This window comes from Nymphaea colorata, chromosome 6, assembly GCF_008831285.2.
Source record: "Nymphaea colorata isolate Beijing-Zhang1983 chromosome 6, ASM883128v2, whole genome shotgun sequence".
NCBI classification, from domain to species: Eukaryota; Viridiplantae; Streptophyta; class Magnoliopsida; order Nymphaeales; family Nymphaeaceae; genus Nymphaea; species Nymphaea colorata.
Window position 1 is genome coordinate 10,522,271 of NC_045143.1, and position 22,109 is coordinate 10,544,379.

Genomic DNA, 22,109 nt, shown 5'->3' on the forward strand with positions numbered 1-22,109 from the left:
GGTATTTGAAGATACCTGCCAACTTGTTCTTCATACCAGTTATATATATATATATATATATTATATTATTCATTAATGCTTTCGTTGTAATCCTTTAGCTTCAATTTAAAATACTCAAGGAGTCAAGGTTCTTTCCCGCTTCCCTCAGAGGTAGGTATTTGATAGTTTCGGATTTGAGATCCTAATGATTTGATAACTGTGAATTTAAGGTCGTAGTCTCTTGCTTTCGATCTTAAATAGAACTTTTTCTTAATGAAAACAAGTAAAATAAAGATCTTAAGTATGGATCTTAGGTTTAACCTATGATCTTTAGTATGATTAACCATAAATTTTATCATGGATCTTTTACCATATCAGCAACATGTTGTTGCTCGATCTACATCAGATCTATGAATTTCAAATCCGAAATAGTCAAACACCCCCTCAAGATCTAAGACTGCATCGGCTTAAACATGGAGTGGAAGCCCATGTAACTCGTCCCAGCATATTTTCATTAAGAAAGAAAAAGGGCATTTAGTCAGCAATATTATATTTTTTTTTTAAAAAAAAAGTTGCCCAAGAAATTACTCGGTTGACTCAGCTTGGATTTTCATTGAGAAAGAAAAATAATGAGTTTAATTACGGAGAAGTGAAGAAAGGATTGGAGTGTCATGTACGTTTTTGTGCATAAACGTTTGTCAACTTAAGCCGTAAGATATTATAACAGTAAATACTGCCTTGTAAATTGTGATGGGATTTTTTTATTTCATCCCTAACTTTTCGGTATTAAATTACCGTCCGGTCGTAACGGGCAATTGAGTCGATGACTCTCTCGCAAAAGGGACACTTATTAGTGAAAATAACGAAAACATCTCTAGTTTCAAAAAAATTCTTTTGACCACCTATTATGATGTGCCATAATTCAAGAAGCAGTACAGTTAAGCACGGGAATGTTTGCCTCTTTCCTTTAGTAGTGAAAAGCTTGACATTGTGACCATATATATTCGCTGTCAAATCCAATCTTGCCAGCAGCACTTTTAAGACGATGTTAATGGCCCATAAAGTAGAGACTAATATGAAAACTGGGCGTCCCTTCTTTCTTATTGTTCTTTTCATAGTGGTGTAATGACTTAGTTTATTCTTTCCTGTAATGTACGTGCAAAGTTACATTGATATTCATGGACAACACTTCCCTGCATGCTCTACGCAATATGAATAAGAAGACTTGTTTACGCCTCTTTAACAAATAGGCAGAGCAAGAGCTTTCCCGACTTGGTCAGGGTCATAAGCCAGGGCATCGGACCAGCCCGGCTTGATTAAATTAAAAAAACATTTTTTAATATGAAATAGTATATAAATATAATTCATTGTAATAAAATATTATATTTATATATATATTTTAAAAAAACATTATTGGACCCACCCAAACTTATCGAGCCCAACCGAGCCAGCTCAATAAGGAATCGGGCCAGCCTGGTGCCCCTTTTTCCGGGCCTGGTACTTGGTACCCGCCGGCTGCCCGACCCAGTGCCCAGCTTTTAATCAGAGAGCTGACAAGGGTATGGTAGGGTGCAGTGTAGCTGGACGGACTGATGAGTCGGTAAAAATTTTGTCACCAGCTCGATTCCTATGGATGTTATTTTTCTGGAATATAAACAGTAGATGCAAGACACTCTAATTAAGGAATATCATTTTCCTCATCCATGTTCTCAAACAGTCATAAACCCCAAGGACAAAGGGAGTGGGGAAGGGGTCAGCTTCTTCCGCTATGGGCATCCAAATTAAGATCTTCAAGTAGATCGAGATTATAATTTCAAAACCCTAAATCATAAGATAATCCTTGTAGTATGGTAAGGATTGGATTATGTTGTGACATAAGTGCAGTACCTACATAATATATTTTGTTCATTCACCAAATCTATAGCCGCGTCGATTCGGCCGTTGATATGTTTCTCAGAGCATCTTAGAGGAGCATTCCAAGAACCAGACCACTTGGTGGATAAACTCATTTAAGATATGCTCAAACTAGTGCTTCAAGTAGATGAGTACATACATACCGTTTTCAACAGTGAGTGAGGTAGGTTCATGAAATACTAACACAGCTATCAAATGCCCTTTTAAGGGTCATTTTTACCACTACACTGCTAGGAGGACTTCTTCCCAATTATCATTGAATAAAAAAATAACAAGAAACAAATCAAAAAACCAATATGACCTTTTACAAGACTAGAATATTAGGCAAGTGCATCAGGAAATTACCCCACATCATTAATACATGTCGTTTGATAGCTTGGAATCTCAGTTCAGGAATCAAAATTCCAGAATTAGAATTTCATTTCATACTAGACTTGAAATAAAAATTTCGATTTCAGTTTCCCTTTGTGTTTGAAAGTTGGGAATTTTGGTTCCAGTATTGAAAATAACTTGTTTGATGAAAAGCGAACTAAAAATTATACACTTCATGAATTAAACCCTTCATGTCTTTAGCCCAAAAAAATAGATCAAAAATTTTCAAAATCCCGTAATCATAATCCTACCCCCCTAAAATAGGATCATAATTCCATAATTTTGATTCAGAAATGAGTGTATAATTTTGGAATCAAAGTTCTTTGTTTAATTGCACAAGTTCCATTTTCTAAAAAGTAATAATTCTAAAATTCTGTTCATTTGAAACAAATCAAAGATTGTGATAGGTTTCTGAAACAGAATGAATTATTGCTTTATGCACCTGCCTCAAAGATTTAGGTAGATTCATGGATACTCACAAAGTGTTTCTGCTACCACACTACAAGTATAGAGTCACATGCATCCAACTATTTTCAAGATTTGTACCTAACTGTTGGCACGTCGTTTCACGAGTAGATGCAGTTAATAAGAATCCAGAATGAGAAACTTGTCTGGTAAGTCTCCCTGTTATCAAACTACCCTTCTTAACGAGCACCCATAAGTTGAGGATCGAGCATGTAAAGAAACGAGCGGCTTAAATGTGTTCCGAAGAGCATATATTGAAAGCCAAGTTATGCACATATCTCCACCATCCTTATTCTTATAATATTCAATGCTAAAGTCAAATATACAGTGCCCTGTAAGAGATTTATTCTCCTAGTTCGCGAAAGGGTTGGCCTCGAAACTTCAGATTAAAGAAAAACGAAAATTCAGCGCTTGGATCGTGTATTGCCATATCATTTCAATTTTCCTATAAAAAAAGATCAAGATATTTGTTGCGGTTGGTGTTGCTTCGTATTGCAAAGTTGATATTTACTCAAGCGGTTGATTGATTATTAGACGCAAGATTTTGTTTTAGAATGCATTGCCCTGTTCTAGTCATTTTGCCGTGAGAGACGAAAGGATTATGATTCACGCCTACTTTTAAATTTTTTCCAAACAAAACATTTTCTGGCGTTTTTGCTGTCCATGGTTTGAGCTGACCCTCGGACCGGGCTGAAAACCCATACTCCAATGCGGGCCTGACCCGACGCACAGATAATAATATATATATATATATATATATATATATATAGATATATATAACAAATATATATTTAAAATAATAAAAAAAAATTAATAAGCTATGGACCAACTCACACAGCTAACTTGTATGATTAGCCGACACCCAAATTTAAGGTCCAAGTTGGGTCACGTACTAGATACTGGTTAGGTACCTGACCCCAGGGGTGGAGCCAAGTGAGTCCCGCAGGGGCCTTGGCCTTTCCTTAAAAAAAAATAAAAAAATTACGTGTAAATTTTAGAAAATTTAACTTGTTTTATATAAAAATTTTGAAAAATGATATTTTACTCCCTATCAAAATTTAGAAACTTTAATTTGTGAAAAAATTCTACCTCTGCCCCAGCTTGACCCTAGATCTACCCTTACTCATAATACATCTTTCTCCAGCTATAGAGAAAATTTAGTCATGGAATGTGCTTGTTTTTTGGAGAGTGAAACGATTCAAACAACGGATCTGTAGAAGGTGGCCACATAAATTACATGCAACCTTTAGAGTGCCAGAGTCCTTGAGTGCCTGCCTGCTCCACTCAAGGCCATGTTAGACCTTTTCATTTTATGGAATGCCATAAACATGACGTCCTATTTCATTTTATTATTATTTTAAATATTTTAACATTTTCATGTCTTTAAATTATTTTATTTTAAAATATATGTATATATAACAGTAATAATATTATTTTTATGACAATTTGGCAGAATCGTTTTTGCCCTGAATTAGCCTCTTAGCCGACATTAGTTTTTCTAATTTAATTACACTGCTTTAGGGTTCAAATAGCTGATGATAAACTTATGACCATTCTAATTTAGTAACATCAAGGGAGGAGGCTCTAGTCTTAAATTCATGGATTTCAAAGTCTAAGCATCTTGGTTAATAACGTCGGTGAACATCGACTTTTATCGATGTCCGCAGAGACATATCTGTAATTACAACTTTTTATCGATGTCCGCAGAAACATATCTGTAATTACAACTTTTTATCGACGTCCGCAGCCGGACGTCCGTTAAAATTCCTCATCACTAACACGTGGAGCTACTGTGTTGTTGAAGTTCAATTTTACCGATGTTCACCATAGGACATCAGTGAAAGTAAATAAACTTATTTACCTTTAGCGACGCATTACGGTTCTCTCGTTGATGAAACTTTTCAAGATTGGTCATTAGCAACGTCCAGTTATGTGCGTCAGTAAAATCTGATTATCATTAACACGTGAATCAGTCTGTGTCGCTGAATATTGCACGTGAAACTCATTCCAGACACAAATACAGTGTGTCGCTGAAACTAGACTTTGATCAACGTGTTCATTGCGAATGTCAATAATGTTTGTTTTCGTCGACGCAGCCGGGATGTCGGTAATGTTTACCGCATTGACATTACCCTTGTTTTTAAGTAGTGCATTTACCAATGCTTTCTACAAGCTGGTAAATGTTTTACCGACTTATTTCCTCCGCCTGAACTTTTCTTCTCCTTCTTTTTTCTTTTTTTCTTTTCTCTTCCCTCTTTCTTTCTTTCCACCGTGATTTTTTGGTGAGCTCTTCTTCATGGTGTTTTTTGACTGCTTGAAAATTGAAAAGATTGGTTCCCCGATCTCATCTCTTTTTTTCTAATTTGATATGATTTGAAGTTAAAACATACTTGTAGAGTATATATTTGAATTTTTTTGAGGAGATCTTGTTGTTTTTTGGTTGTATTAGGCCATGAAATTTTGAAAGAATGTTTGTTAACCTTAGTACGTTCCATTTGATATATTAATTACATAAAATATCTATACAATCTCAAAACCTCTAATTTTACCCTAATTTTTATCATTGTCATATTATAGCTTATTGTGGGAAATCAGTGAAAAATGCATAGGGCGTGCAAAACAAAAATACTTGCATACATAGTTTTGCACGTTTGATGACGAAGGATGTATATTTTCTTCTTTCATGTAGTGTATGACTGCACATATTAACTAACTGACATATTGTCATAATTGCAATATATAGTTTGAGGAAAGTTCTGAGCAGCCATCATATGCTGAGTTGTTTATTGTTATTAAAACCAAACCAGCAAGAACTCAAACTACTCCAAACCTGAAACTGATGTTATAATTATATGACTCATTTAAACATTCTTCTATCTCATCAGTCTATAATATATATATATCATGATATATGTTGTCAGATCAATTAAAAGAGAAACATGTTGTCAGATCAACTAAAAGAGAAACTCTAAACCATGTCCCAACGGAGGCAAGATACACCTAAAAGTAATGACATCTACTCGACGGTGATGGGACAAGAGTGACACATGATGGGGTTTGGTGTTAGCCATTCTCAGTTCGGTTCCTCCTCTAAAAATACATATTTTGCATGAAGAAAATGCATTACTGAATAATAAAGTTTCTTCACTTGAGTCTGAGTCTCTTCAATTCCAGGCTCAAGTTACTAAGTTTATGGCACAACAGCTTGGTGATACAAACCTAGGTTTCTTAACAGTTCATTTGTTGTAATGACTAATGAGTTATATTTGTTAAACTTCATTTTTAATAAAACTAATATGTTTTGTTAATATTCATTATAGACATGTTGACACCATCAAACTTTTTATGATTTTCACTTTAGTGATAAAGTTTACCGTGGTAACACTTTCTGTTTATATTATCATTTTGTTAAAAGCGGTTTTGTAACTTTTAAATATCGTGAACACTTGTATTGTAATATAAGTTCAAACATTTGTTATACATATAGGTTTGGTTCATGAATATATAATTGTTTTGTTTACTTCATTAGATACATGGAAAATGTAAGTAAGTATGTAGTATATGTATTTCTGATTTTTGAAAAAAATAGGACATAGTCAACCGAGAAAAAAATTTGAAAAACTTTTGCCTACTCGCTATGCATCAACAAAGAGTAATAACGACGTTAGGTCAGACATCGGATAATGTTTTGCCGATGTCCAATTATTTATCAGTAAAACATTTTACTAATAACCAGTTTCATTATTAGCAGAGTTTTTACCCATGGCCACTAACATGTGGGAAGTAATTGATTATTACCGACACAAAAAGACGTCAGTAATAGTCAATGTTTACCTACGCCTAGGCCGTGCCAATGATACCCTACACCATGCTTCTGTCTAGTGTGTCGGTGACGATTTTTATTGATATTCTCTATATCAACAAAAGAAGGAAACTCAATAAAACCATTACTGATGCGCGTTTTATTTTTACCAACATTTTCTGGCCATGGGCAATGTTTGGGTTTTTTGTAGTGATAGCAATGTGAATTGCAAATCTACTGTTGTGAAATTGAATGTTTTCTTCATATGTGAATTCACAACTTGGAATTAGGGATGCCAGTAGATCTGATATGGTTATGATATTCGATTGAACCATTCAAACAAAAAAAAGGGAATATGAAAAAAAAATAGCATCCAATTAAGAAATCAGTTTGGACTTGGATATAAGAAATGATACTTCACAAAATTCGGATTTAAGAAATGACATCTGATAGGATTCAGATTCAGATATACACGAATATCCAATTGGATTCCAATCAAAGACAAATATCTTATATCCAATGCCCTTATATTTTGAAAATTGGTCAGATTTGATTCGAAATTCGGATTGTGAAATCGGCTCAAATACATAATCAGGTTTAACTTTTCTTTGTCTCTATATGCAATTCTTTTCCAATCTGCTGACATCCTACTTAAACTTTTGCATTGTAAGACTGCGACTAAGTCTCCTGATCTTATCTGAATAGTATTCTCTCAGCTAATGAAACAGACAGGAGCTGCTGTTCACCTTCCACACACAAAAAAAATACATTTAAGCAGATGCAGAAGACAGCAACCAGTGACGTTTCACCTTATCTCTGAATTCATGTGCAAGTGGTTCAGTTTGTTCACTACTGGGTGAGGCTTAACCATCTCAAAACAATAAAAATAATATCAAATATCGCTATGTGGTTGATCAATTCATGCTCAATATTGCAGAATTTTCCTTCTTCAAGAGGGTCATCTCATTTGGACTCAAATGGTGATGTCGATGGTTGGATTCGGGTTAGGATGTCTTCAGATCCACATTTGCCTAGCAGGATCGGGTACAACAAGGCCCAACCAAATAACAATTGAATTTGGATCCTGATTTGGTATCTCACTTTGCAACTGACCGTGGACACCGAGCTAGAAGATATATATCTGGATCCAAAATTAAATCCAACCCATTACTCAAGGCCTCAAGTGGATCCGACCGATGTATTTGATGGGAACTGAAAGTGCTCAGAGTTGATCAATAGATTGGATTGTGCTGAATATGGATCCGACCTGGAAACAGATCCATTTGCAGGCCTAGCTTATGGTCCATCAGCCCGAGTTTCTTACTAAGATTCGCAGCTCTTAAGAAAAGAAATGTTAAAAGCAATTGCTTTAAGTCTGGGCTGGAGAAGAACCAAAATATGGGTTTCATACTCTGACCCGATCCAAATCCGAGACCGATTGCTGGATGAGATCCGAATCGTTGGCAGTTGGCTTCCCCATTGGGTTGGATCCGAATCATTGAGCTCGTCTTCAATGCCCAAGGATTTCAAAAATAACTTTTCCTTTTTTCTTCAACAGTCCCTCGGTTGCTAGCATTCCAAAAAGTAGTGCTCACCTTTTAAGGATTTCTGAAGCACGCGAGATAGTTACTTGACAAGAATTTAAAGGATCTTGGAGCTCATTCAGGCATGAAGCTTGATCCTCTATCGTTGAAAGGTTAGACATTCCACTAGAACAGAGAGGCCGTCGAGTCCATAAAAAATAAAAAATAAAAATGGTGAATATGTTATGAGACTGTATATGGGGAAACAGAAAATAACTAAAATGATAAACCAGATGCTCTTCATATAACGTCAAAAGTGAAATCCGATAAAAATGGCCTCCTATAAAATGGATGAAAATCTCTCGAACCCAGATTTTCTTGTTAGTAGGAATGTTCAACGAGTCGAGCCAACTCGAGCACGTCTCCAAATCGAGCTCAACTCATTGAGTTCAAGCTTAACTGATAACTCGAGTTTGTAAAAGAGTTGGGTTTGAGTTAGATGAACTTGACTCGATTAGACTCGTTTAACACTGGACTTATTTTTGTAATTTCAAAAACTTAAAATGATAACTCGAGTTTGTAAAAGAGTTGGGTTTGAGTTAGATGAACTTGACTCGATTAGACTCGTTTAACACTAAACTTATTTTTGTAATTTCAAAAACTTAAAATGGCTTAAACAAAAATGTGAAATTTTTAAGCATAAAATATATATTAAGGAACACGAGCTTAAACAAGCCGAGTTCGAGCTTAGACTCGGTTAAGCGACTTCAACTCGAGCACGAGCCAAATTATATGTGAGTCCGAGTCGAATGCAAACTGGCCGGTCAAGCTCGGCTCGCCTGTTTTACATCCCTACCCGTTAGTCACCTACCAAGAAAATCAGACTCGAATGGAGCTCTTTAGCCACCACCCACAGGAGCATGCCCTCCATATTATGTGTTAACATGGGAAGGCATGTTCTCACGTTTTATTATAGGGGTGTTTTAATAATTTCATAGGGTAAAAGTTCTTAAATTCCACTTTTTGCCCTTATAGTGGGTAAGGCCATTTTCAAGGGCAGAGCTAGGAATTTTTTGTTAATAGACAAAACTATAGTTTCAAAATTCAAAATTTTATTGTAAAATTACATATAAATTTTTGTTCTTTGAAATTTTGAAGGTCGGGCTATGGCCCCTTGTAGCGCCCTTCACTATGTCTTTAGATATTTTGGTCATTTTTAATTCATAACACATAGTCCCATGTTAGTGGTCATAACATATAATCTACTGTGATGGAGAGAAAGGGTGAATAAAAGAAGGTAGTGCGTTGAGCAATTAAATTAGGCCAATTCCTACACATTTTGATAGCAATGGCTGCAGAGTTTACATAACCCATGCTTGTTAAATCTATAAATGACGGATTAATTTTCAACATGCGTACAAATAACTATCAAATGTTTAAAAAATACAAATAACTGCCTAACTTTATAGAATAATTCAAAAAACACAGTTTATTAATGAAAATGATCAAAATAGAATTTAAAAAACTACCTTACTATTCATATAACAGATGACTTCGTTAAAATAAGTTGTAAAATCATATTATTTTTTCAGCTGATTTCTCTACAATTTCATATTTCTATTGTATTTATTTCTTACCACACAAAAAAAAAAAAAGCAAAATCATAAAGAAATTATAAAAAATTGTAAATAATTTTTTAATTAAAGATACTTTCCTTTTATTAGGAGCAAGGTAGTCAGCTTAAATATAGATTAATATTTTTAATCATGAGGTATGAGTCTATATTATTCTATAAAGTTAAGCAGTTATTTGTATGTTAATATGTCAAAAAGTTGGGCGACTTTGTAAGTTTTTTAGTAAGGAAAAAGGATTTATTCTACCCCAATATTTTATCAGTTTCCTCATCAGAAACGAAGTGACAACTTATTGATGAATCAGTTTTAGTGACAAGCACGTATGTGTGCTTTTTAGATTCACCTGCTTCTTGTGTCATTGCACATGCAGAGAATACTATCGTTTTGTAAACTCTGAGTGCTTATGTAGCCAAGGATCCCAATCAAAGCGTGATGCCATTGTTGGTTCATCTGTCATGGGATAGAAAAACATCAACGTCAATGATAGCTTAAGAAAAAGGGTCATTAGAATTTCCTCTAAAAGAAATTGGATGAAAGTTCAGTATTGGAATTACGTATCATTTTAATGTTCAGAACACAAAACTTTCAACTGTTTCCGGCTTTCCGCACCAAAATAATCATAGAAGGACTCCAATCTCCTAGTCTTCTGCATAAAAATGTGTACAATGACATCTGATGACTGAGATAGCTCGAACTACAAGACCCTATGATCACTTTTCCTCACAAAACTACAGAGTGGATTGATGGTCCATTCATCAAATAATGATTGCAATGCTTCATTCAGCAACTGATGGTTGGTAGAACACCTTATACGCCTCAATCACTTCTAAATCCCACATTGCCTCACGATCAGGTTGAGGCGATAAATCAACAATTTTGTGAACCTGCAAAAGGGAATGGGTTTCTTAGATGCCTTAACAGTTTTAGATCTCTACGTTTTTATGCATACATGGATGTAGTTTTGCAATTTTATGATATACTATCGACAGCAATATGAATAAAACTAATCCACCAACGAGAGGGTAACTCTGTTTTGAGTTAGCCCCTATGTGCAACTTTCGATTGTGAGCATTAAAGTGCATTAGAAAAGCTATGCCCATGAAGTGATTAAAGTAAATTGAATTGCCCCACCTCAAATCCTAACAAAGCTGCTTGAGTCACCAGATGGAGGAAAAATAAACAACAGGAAATCCTAATATAATAGATCTAAAACTAGTATTCCGACTTACAAGTCATGTTGACAAAGACCAGACTGATAGATTTGCTTGATCAGAAGTTTGATGGGAAGAGTCTCAAAAGAAGTACATATTCTTAAATTTGGTTAAGATATCAGAAAATCACAATACTAATATTGGTAACTGTAAGATTGACAAGGGCCAAGAAAATGGAGAGGCGTTCCTTGCTAGAAAATAGCGTGAAACAAGACAAAACTTGCAACCATGGTTGCTCCCAAGAAAAAATGAACTTTCCAGAGTTGACCTCAAACATTTTATCCTACTATAATCTGGAGTGAAGAGCACCTACAACACTTACAGGAGCTACTTTGGTGCTGAATAATCAACCTATAAAACCTCTAGGGAAAAGATCAATTTTTATGCTTTACCATTGATAGCACTCATGATATCAAGCTCATCCCATGGTAATTTCAAAAGCCAGCAAAATTAAATGCTAGTGGTATTCATCCTGCATGCTTGGCAATCACCATCATGACCTGCACGAAAATGGACAACACGATTTCGATGTTTTCAATTCATGCATGGAGACAGGATGTTCACAGGAACAAGGAAAATGTTCCCAAGCATGGAAAACCTCATGGCTGGTGAACATCAAAGATGACTACTGGTTTTCCTAGCATTCACAGGACGGAATTCTTGTTCAAGTGCAGTTGAAGACAAGATAATTTTAGTACTATTTTGGCATAATGTATAAGTAAAAATGAGTTAAGAGTGAAAAATATAGAAGACCCTATCAGAGTATGTTCTCTACGGATTTTTCAAAGTCAGGCCTAGTAGCAGTAAATATTGCAATTTTGAGAAACCGAAAGGAAAACTGGTTGACAGAAATTAGTAAAAATTAAGAAGCATTACAAAAAATCTCAGACTAAGATTGCCCTGAAAGGAAGTATTAATATTGTTGTGTAATGTGCTCCTGTCTCACTTATTTTGTTGTCATCATAGAGCAAAAACCAACTATTGCCCCCATTGTCTATAAGGCAAAGAAAGGTTAAATCTAGGATTCTAGATGGTGATAATCAACTGCAAATGTGTCCTGATAGTGGATATTACAAGGATATCAATGAAATGAGCGAGAGGAGATAATTTTGGATAAGAAGCTACCAATGATTCCTAGGGAGAGCAATAATTAATGATTTTCAGGCTGAACTGAACAGGTGAGTTTCACCAACCATACACCCTGAATAAACTGGTTAAAATTTAGCATATAAAACTTCATCCATGTTATAGTTTGAAGGGTGAAAATGAAATTTCAGGAGAAAACTGACCTAATCGACAAATCAGGAATACAAACAAAAAAGGCAGTTGGACCAGGGAATGCGATAAAAAGGGTTTATGGTTCTTTAAAAAAGGTCAAGTTGCATTCAGGGTCTCATCTCTCATCAAGCTAATGTTACATTAGCATCATTAAAGTTGTCTGTTTGAATGGTGCAACTTGAGCTTTGCTATTAACAGCTGATGTTACATTAGCATCATTGTAGTTTTTATTGGGACTGTTTGCCGTGTAAATACGTGAGCTTTTTTATAGGCAAAAATTTGGCTCCATGGCTCTAAGATGGCTATATGTTCCTTTTTAGATTTCAAGTGTTATGTTTCTTTCACACACCTGTCAGGAACAGCTCCAATTAGTGAAAGTACTTTTTTGAATTTTAAATTGAAGAGCCAAACCTCTATACGCAAGCATCTGGCTGGTAGCATGAAAGTTTTTTATGGCTAAACTTTTTCATGCTGTATCATGCATGGTTTTGAGTAGTTAATAAATGCACTAGTATGCGACCAATTTATACCCTGCCTATCACCTACAGACTGAAATCCACACATTTTTAGCTTATGAGGTCAAAAATTGCGAAATTATTTGAACCAGAATATGTTTACTAATTGTATGTCTTGAATAATGGAAAGATTTCTGTCGTCCAATTGAAGCCTCAACTGTTTGGGTCAATCAGGTTCCATGGTCCTTGACTTCATATTATGTGATTTCACATGAATGATTTATTTGACTAACATGGGCAAAATTTGGCTCCAAATAATCTGCAAGTAATCAGCGAGATTCTTTCCGTATATTGTTGGGGCATTTAGTCATTATCGTTTCATGACATTTATGTGTTGAACTGGATAGATGACAATATTTGATGTTTTAAGCTTCTCTACAGCCTTTTTTTCAGATTTTGATAAGGAGAAGAAAGTAAAGCTCCAAATACACAACTGCTGTGTGGTTTTCTGATTGACCGTGGTCCTCATTTAAAAGTTAGGTGACTCCCTCATAGTAGTTGAGTTTCATTTAGCTCATAAAGGCCCTGTTTTTCTGGCACCCTCTTATCGGTTTTCGCTGAATCAAAATTTTCATGGCTTGGATGAGCTACATCGAGAACCTGACAGTGACGAGGAAAAGATAACAACCTGAAGAGGTGTAGGCAAATGGAGCTTATTTTTGTCAAGGAAATGTTTACATTGAGAAGCTTGGTAATCTGCAGTTTGGAGAGCTCCACTATTTAGTAGCCATCACCAGTGAATGTTAGTATGTTACAGATCTGAGAGGCATCAAATTTCTGCAGATTGGACGGTCCATATGCATGTAGTGTCTCACATACTTGATATAAAATAACTGATTTGTCTATGTAATGCAACCTTCAGTTTTGAAAGAACCACTTTGGTGTTCATCCTTCATGAATTAACAATCTTAACATGTTGTGCAGTACACTATTTTAATGGGCAAGGTGGGCATATTCCTCCCTGGAATTTGAACCTGGGAAACCTTGATTATGATGCTTTAACGATAAGCATCCAGTTATCTCATTTAAAACCACCAAAAACTCCTAAATTTACATGTCTAGTAAAATTATTAGTTACTTGAGAATATTTCTTTGAAAATAAGTGATAAGTAGATGGCCACTAATATATTATGCATATTTGAGATGATTATGGTTATGTCCAACAATTAGGCAAGCGTTGACAGTGTCCTAAGAAGCAAACCGCAGATATCATGGAGAGACAACACGCTTAGAAATTGTCCTCGATGAATTGCTTCCACTTCTGTCTCGCCAGAAACTGGAAGTCCCTAACAACAAATCTGTTTCTTCAGGTGAAATGATAAGGCCAATCAATTCCTTTCGTGCATTTTCCCTGTACATTTAGATCCCCTTTTTGGAGATTTGTGGAGTATGATTGTTCTCTTTCTAATCGCTATTGTCTGGTTCCTGCACCATGTTAGATTCATTTGAACGATATAATCACATCTCTTCCTGCGGCAGTTATCGTTACGACACGCAAACTGAAACGGGAATTACAAACGGAAACAATGTAGCATAAACAGAAATCATTCAGGTGTAACAAGACAAGATATGCATATTGCCTCTAAAATTTATCATTTCACGATGTTATCGTCATTGTCATACCTTGATCATTGGCAATTCTTCTGGACGTACAACATACACGCCAATCACCATAACATACATTCCTGCAGAGAAATTTAATATCATTATCATCATCCATAGTCGAAATTCCATATTTGGCCGTTAATGAAACAACCACGAAACCAACCCTTCTTCCATTGTTCCTGTTGGAATTCATTGGAGAGTTGAAGCTCTATGACATCAGTCCCGTCGTCCAATATATAGCAGCCTTCGTCCTGTCCTGAAACTAATACGCCCTGCAAAAGGTATCATTGGCATCACTTATTCTACAAGTCACACACAGAGAGAGAGAGAGAGAGTACCTGCAACCAGGCGCGCTGGAAGAGAATGCCACCAAGGGTCATGGCAGAAGGGGAAGAAGTGGGGCGTGCATATTGTAGCTGCCCACAGAAGAGCTTCAAAGCTGCCAAAGTATAGTCCATGCCCTCTCTCTCTCTCTCTCTCTCTCCCTCCCTCCCCCTGCGTTAGCCGGCCGGTGCCAACAATTCGGGTAAACCTGCGTCCCACCAGCGAGGGGAGGCGGAGGCAAAAGGTATAGCTTCGTTATTTTGCCATCTGTACATCTGATTCACAGTTTCCGATATTTCTTAGGCTGCATCCACAGACATGAAACCATTTAAAATTTCTAGCTTCGTTCATTTAAATTAATAAGCCAAGACAATAAAAGGTCATTTTCATTTTTCCACTTATTCAAGCCTGAGCCATCTTTGGCAGGCGTATTAACATAAACCAAGCTGTGACTTCCCACTTAGAGAAAGGAAGACAAATTTTGCCACAACATGAAACTGTTCTCATTGTGAGATGTGTCGGTAATATTTACACTGGGATTCTGCTGTTGAAGCACATCTTTATTTGTATTTCTTAAAACCCAATTATACTAAAATCTTTTTAAAAATACATATGTTTGAGGAAAAAAATTGACCACAGATATGCACAACCCCGGAGAGCCTTGGCAATAACTCTTAATTCATAAAAAAAAACATGATATAAATTAAAGAATAAAACGTATTCATATTCAAAATTTTTGTCAAAATTTTGAAACCATAATTCGCCCCTCACGAAAATTCCTGTAGGTCCAAGATCCAAGTCCATTTTTTCATTTAGATAGTTTTCCTCACAATGCCATGTAAGGTAAATGAATTAATTATACAATCAACAAGCAAAATTCATATTAAAGCCATCTTCAACATTTACTTCTTTTTCGATAGCAAAGATTAAGTATGGAATACATTGGTTTATCCTTGGAAATATGAACCAAGAGCTTTAGGTGTCTATTACGTGGTAAAAGAAAATTTTGAGGAGATTCATCAACTTTGCTCCTAAACTACGAGGAAGATTCAAAATATATTGGAGGAGCTTCTAGATAATCCATCAATCAAAAACGTACTTGAATACATTAAGCACCATGAAATGTTGGTCAAACACGTTGTGCTCATAAGTACGACCAGTTGCTGCTGCATTCCTCATTTACAAGTTTATTCATGTTTGTTTTCATTTTGCATAATGTTTGTTTAAGGGACCGCCTTTTAGTCAGAAATCCAAGTACAAACCTCATGTTTCTGACTTTGTCGATACAAGCCTCAGTTTTATTGACTATTATTTGATATGGGTCAATTTTTACTATTGCCTTTATATAGCTTATGCATTAAAAATGAGTAAAATGCTCCTACTAGTTAAATGGAAGACTCCCACATTGCAAGGTAAAAAATGAAACTTAGAAATTTTTACTCTTGTAAAATTATGAAAATATCATTCTGGCAGACTCTCTTCGACTAGAGCCAAAACATAAATTTTGACTGAAGAAAATGAATAACACAATTCAACTTAAAAAACTTAAAAAGACAATATTAGAAATAGAAAGTTCACCAAGCTGCTTTTCTTATATAAATACCCTGAAGGCACTTTTAAATGTTATACAACCTGCTTCATAAATACTCTGCGCATGTAAAAAAAAAAAAAAAACAGTGATTTAAATGGGAGTGAAAAACAATAATTTTTTAAAACAATGTAAATTATTTTTCTCACATCTCAACTATGGAAAGTTTGTTAGACTAACGATCAAGATTATGATCAGGGAATAATAAATTGAACTTAGACAAAAACAAATATAGGGAATGGTCAATTAAAACTGAACATTTATCGTGATGTCAATTACGTAGAAATAAAAAAATAGATAAGGGCTAGCAGTAACTTAAAACGGTGAAGGTTTACTGTGTATTTATTATGAATAATGAGCAAATGAAGCCCATATTTGACATTGTCAATGAAATGATGGTTCGTGAAAGAAAAAGTGGAGAACGTTCCCGAGATCATCCGAGAAAGCACGGGGCAGAATTTATCGGAAAGAAGCCCTCAATTTGTTGAATCTTGATCGCCGGAGTGGCCTCCTCAATGATGACATTGACACCCCCTAAATAGCTGAGCATGTCTGACTGGGACGTTGTCCAATGATCTCCGTCTCCATTCCGCCAATCTTTGATCCGTCCGCCACAGTGCCTGGAAGTCGTGCTGCTCCGTCTGTCGATCCTTTCTCGATCTTTCCTCGTCCTGAAATCCTTCTTCTCGCTTCTTGTTACGCGTGCTCATGGATTTACAGAGGAAACAACAGGTTCGACTTGCATTCCCGCGCTTAATTTGTTTCTTCCTTCGTTCGCCGCAATTGTCTCCCTTCTCCCTCTTCCCTGCCGCCTGGCGCGAGGATGTCGCCGGCAGAAAGGCGTCTCGTGGAGACTGTTGGGTTCTCGTCGAGATGGATAGTTATGAGAAATCGGGATGTGAGAGTGATTGTTTGCTGGGTAATGTCTCCACGCCTGGAGGAGGGAGACATAATGTACAAGCTAATGTCTAGTGACGGTGGTTCTGGAAGCCATGGTGATTTAGATAGAAAAAAAAAGGGTACGGATGTAGTGTAAGTTTTGTGAGGATTCATTGTTTGATGCAGGTGTCGATGAGGGGGGCGAGTGTTAGAGAGATAAGCAGGGATGCACTTCTTGAGCAGGTCACGAAGGAGCGGGAACTCCGTTCCTACAATCGGAGGGTGGCTGCGTCTGCTTTGTTCATTCAGGTTTTCACTTTTGGCCGGCTTCTTAGTTCTTCTTCCTCTAGCGATGAAAGTTGAGTTCCGGGTCTTATATTTTTACTGTCAATGCATTTTGGCACATGTTTCTTTTGGTCTAATGGAAGAAATAAAGTATTTGGTATACGTTGATTGTTATATTATCAAGAGTTTATTGTTCCCAAACTGTGCTGGCTCTCCGAAATGGATTTGCAAGCTACTTTTGTTGATTTAGTTGTATTTGATGTGCGATCGTCCTTGATGCCTCCATATTCTCGGCATTAGTCTTAGAAGCAAGAACCAAGTTTAAAAGGATGACTTCAGAAAATGACAAACTTTCTTTGAAGTATACGTTAAGACTACGTGCACAATGTGATAAATCATCTTTTGAAGCAAGAGTGCAGCACTTACCTGTTCTTGTCACCCACTAGTTTTGGGTGCTATATCTCTTTGACGTCAAGCCCCCATGACTTTCTGTCGGTGATTATGGGAGAAAGATGGTCATGGCTGAAGTATGACTTGATTCACTTTATGCTGGTTCTTTCTTTCCATTGGTTGCAACATGGCATCTAATTGAATATCTAGGTACTAGTAGGGATGCTGTATTATTTTTTGGAACAGAGTTTGTCATGTAGTTCTCGTGAACACAAGAAAAAGAATATGTTTCTTACTCACATTCACATTAATGTTAGTCTTTGGGGCTGTACAAATTTTAGAACTTTGAAGAAAGGTAAAGGACTGTTCTCTGCTTAGGTATCTTTAATTTGATAGAAGCATATGCAGACGAAGGAGGAGTTATCTTCTCAGCTTTGTGCATGTGAACTAAAGACCAATTTCAAGATGATCCCTTCTAATTGTAAAGCTAGATACTAGTTGGGCGATGCTGTATTTTGAACAGAGTTTGTCATGTTGTTCTCGTGAAACACAAGAAACAAACATGCTTTTTACCCCCATTTGCATTAATATTAGTCTTTGGGGCTATACAAAGTTTAGAACTTCTAAAAAAGGAAAGGACTGTTCTTCCGATTAGGTGTTTTTAATTTGATAGAAACATACGAAGAGGAAGGAGGAGCTGTTTTCTCAGTTTTGGATTTGAACTGAGGACCAATTTCAAGTTGATCTGTTCATGAAAACAAGTCCCAAATTGGTCTGCTTATTGCGACAATTTTGCAATTTTTGATCTGATTGCTGGAACAAAGCAACGAGTCTGAGTAGTTAAAGTTCTTTTCTACAAAAATATGTTATTAAAAGTTAAAACATCATTTTTTGCACATTGATTGTGTTCAATACCTTCATTTGCAATGTTTTAGTATATGAATTTCTTTTTATCTTGGATTGCATATTACTCTGAAACATCTCAGCAAACAGCCTTTTGCAGCTTCCGTGGAAATGTAGAAGCTTCTATACTTGTGTGACAAATTTTTACATCTCTACTTGATTATGCCATGGCTTTGGGGGATCAGTCCATTAGGGAGCCAGGGTATCTACTAAAAATAGGATGCCATATTGAGGAAGGCAAATCCTGATATGGAAAGAGAAAAGGAAAGTTTGATTCCTCAATGGCTTGAACTGACACACTTACAAAATAGAAAATAACAATATGTTGGAATCCAATGACTTGGGACTCTTCTTATCCATTTTCCACTTGTGATTTGGTAGGTGAACCGGGTGATTTAGGCTGGGTTTTGCTAACTATTGCTACTTAAAAGCAAAAAAATCATGGGCAGAGCTAGACATTTTTTCTAGAGGGGGCCACTATATACTTTCGAGATCTTGACAGGGGCCAAACTAATTTTTTTGAAAAGTTAGCTAGTAAAATTTATTTATTTTTTTAAAAGCTCAGGGGTTCCATGGCCCCTGCCACCCCCCTTGGCTCCACCCCTGAAAACAATATATGAATATGACTTGCCTCTTGAAGTTTAAACATAAAAAGGTTACATAATGATTTGGTTTTTGTTATAATTCAGAAATGTCACGTTAAAATCAAGTAAAGCCATAAGTAAGTTGTATTACTCATGTGATAACATGAAGCTAGAGAATTAAGCTACTCAGTAGTTGCATACTTCACCATAACTGATTATGAAATATCAGTATATCAATGAAAGACAACAGCTCGACAAAAACAAACATTAAAGTCAAGATATTCAACATTTACTACTATCCAATGGTTAACAAGTTCATCATATATGTATATATCTAAAAGTCCAAATAAAGAGCCTAATGCTCTAAAATAAGTAGATAACCATATCTAAGGTCCTAAGCCCAAGCCTAATCAGATATAACTTTTCATCTGCAATCTGTAAATTTAATAAGTGAAAAATAATTTTCATTTTTGACTTTCCAATAGATCAGAAGATTAAGCAGCAGAAGTTAAATGGTTAGTACTTAACCAAGCATTACCTTGATTATCGAGAATTTAATACGCAAGGAAATAACCTAGCACCAAATCGATTACATAATACAAAGTCTGTCATCAAGCGGATGCAAAATAATCAAATTTCAGACAACGAACTTTGAAAAATATGGTATAATGTATGTCAAATCAGGGCCCAAGACTTGAAAGGTCTGTAAGCACGATTCCTGATCTCCAACTGCTATTGAATGAGTTGGTAGTGGAGGTTAATGACTTGGTTGTAATGGAAGTAGTGGGTGCATTTTCTATTGCATTATTCCCTTAAGAAATCCTTCATTCAATGAAAATGACACCTAATTACTTTAGTTATCTAACAAAAAAGTAAGAAGTATGAAATTGAAACAAATACAGTATACAGTAGTCAAGCAAATTTATACCTCACCTTTGTCCAAAACTCCGCATGACCCATTTATCCATTGGTGTTTACAAGCATATGTTGTGAAAGAAATTTGATCATCTCATAAATGTAACTTGTAATGGACAAAAGCTATGCCATTAAGCTTCTTTTGAGCCTTTTTACTTCTTCTTTTAGCATGAATTTGGTCAAAAGTACTCCAGTTCCATCCCCCTTGAGCGAAGAATATGTTCGATTAATTATATGAATGGCAATTTTTTGTTTGAAACAGGGAGCACATATTCCTCATTTTCTACTACATTACTAGAAAACGACAATAACAATTCAAATACACAAAGTATCAAGTTGAGTGGAGAACTCCGCAAGTACACAACATATGCACACTTAAATACGTAGTATTTGGCTTGTGCTCTTTTCTAGTCATAATAGTTATTGAAGTGCCATTGCCAAACTCAATCTAAAGATAGGTACAATGTACAAACAATTATATGTTAATTGAAATTACTTGGTATTAAAAGACAATAAAATGCTAAATAACTAGAAAATGTAAAATAGATAGACACTTAGTACTTGCTCGCATGTCCTTATCTCTTGCCAGGATATTTGGCTCCAAATTTTCAATACACGGAGGCTTATCTTAAGATGTTTTGTCAATTTCAATACACGATGGCATGGTTGGTTACTTTATCAGTGATGAATAACAATTCATGATTAAATAATAAAAAGAATATTACATACCTTAGAAAAATGTGGACTATAATGGTATCTAGGATTGAGACAATATGTAGCTGCATGAAGAGGGTGATAAAGTTGATTTTTGTTTTCCCTAACGATTGTCAATTATTTTCCAATAAGGTTCATATTTTTGTTTTCATTGTCATGAATTTCCTTTACAAATTCTTTAAGTCTATCCATATTTTCATAAATATATCCCACTAAATATTATTTTTTCTATCTTTTCTCTTTAAAGCTTTGACTAGAGGCTCTATCGTTTTCATAGTTAATTCTACGACTCACCAAAGCCATCAACAAATACATATTTCGACATGCTTCACTCATCTTATGCCACTTTTTCTGGGACCAGTTTGACGTTCTAACTTCAAACGAACTTTGGCACATGATAAAATTGGTGGCAAATATTGTGACAATTGGTCTTAAAATCTATTGTTATTCAAAACAATGGTAATAAACGAACCTTGTGATATTTTTTCTATGCTTTTAATTGTACTTATATCTTCAAGTATAATATCTGTGTACTGAGCTGCACAAGCCACAAGGAGTTCTATTTTTCTCTCATTTTGGAAACATTTTCAGCTTTAAGATTTATGTAGTTATCTGTATGGATATAGTTATTTCATATATAAAATAATTAATAATGTTCGACAAATTAAACATTTGCACAACATAATTTAATATAGATTACAAAGAATTAACAATAAAGCCGATATACCGGAACATCTCACGCATACCAGTTCGACCATTTTATAAACAATTTAATTAGAATGTCTCGTTTCTTCATTAACATTTGTTACATCAGCTAACTTCAAGAAACTTATGTCCTTTGGTAATAAACTAAAAAATTTATTAATTTTCTCTGGTTAGCATCTTTCCAACCATCAATCATAATGGAGCAACCAGTTTTAGACCGTTATTCCTCTTCAAAATAATCATCAGTCATGTTTATTTTTTAAATAATTGTCCTGAAGTTTCAAATGCTGAAGACAGCTTCAAGTCTATTTTTTATCGATGAATAATGTTTAATCATCTTTACGAAGTCAGGTGAATTGGCTTCATTGAATGAAAATGCTGGATGATATAAAAACCTTGTCACAATTGAGCATAACTTATCTCTAGGTTTCTTATTCAACACTATTCTTATTCCAAGTTGTTTCATTGATAGAACCCTTACTTTAATTTGAACAAAAGAATCAAGGTTTATATTTTGGGCATTT

The 22,109-nt window shown here is 35.4% G+C and overlaps 2 protein-coding genes across 3 annotated transcripts in view; one reads left to right on the top strand and one right to left on the bottom strand.

Annotated features, from left to right (window-relative positions):
* Positions 1–10,215: 10,215 nt before the first annotated feature.
* Positions 10,216–14,930, bottom strand: LOC116256307 (uncharacterized). The gene is made up of 4 exons (XM_031632642.2): positions 14,637–14,930; positions 14,462–14,570; positions 14,317–14,378; positions 10,216–10,573 (listed from the first exon to the last, which is right to left on the bottom strand). Exons 1-4 carry the CDS (start codon positions 14,754–14,756, stop codon positions 10,466–10,468), a joined length of 399 nt encoding a protein of 132 aa, XP_031488502.1. The 5' UTR covers positions 14,757–14,930; the 3' UTR covers positions 10,216–10,465.
* Positions 14,931–16,695: 1,765 nt separating this feature from the next.
* LOC116255855 (E3 ubiquitin-protein ligase UPL7) overlaps positions 16,696–22,109 on the top strand; it is a 78,545-nt gene continuing 73,131 nt past the window's right edge. For both annotated transcript variants that reach the window (XM_031631932.2, XM_031631933.2), the window contains exons 1-2: positions 16,696–16,942; positions 17,276–17,398. In XM_031631932.2, the coding sequence (XP_031487792.1) occupies positions 16,919–16,942; positions 17,276–17,398 (147 nt within the window). In that variant the 5' untranslated portion in view covers positions 16,696–16,918. The remainder of the gene's footprint in view (positions 16,943–17,275; positions 17,399–22,109) is intronic.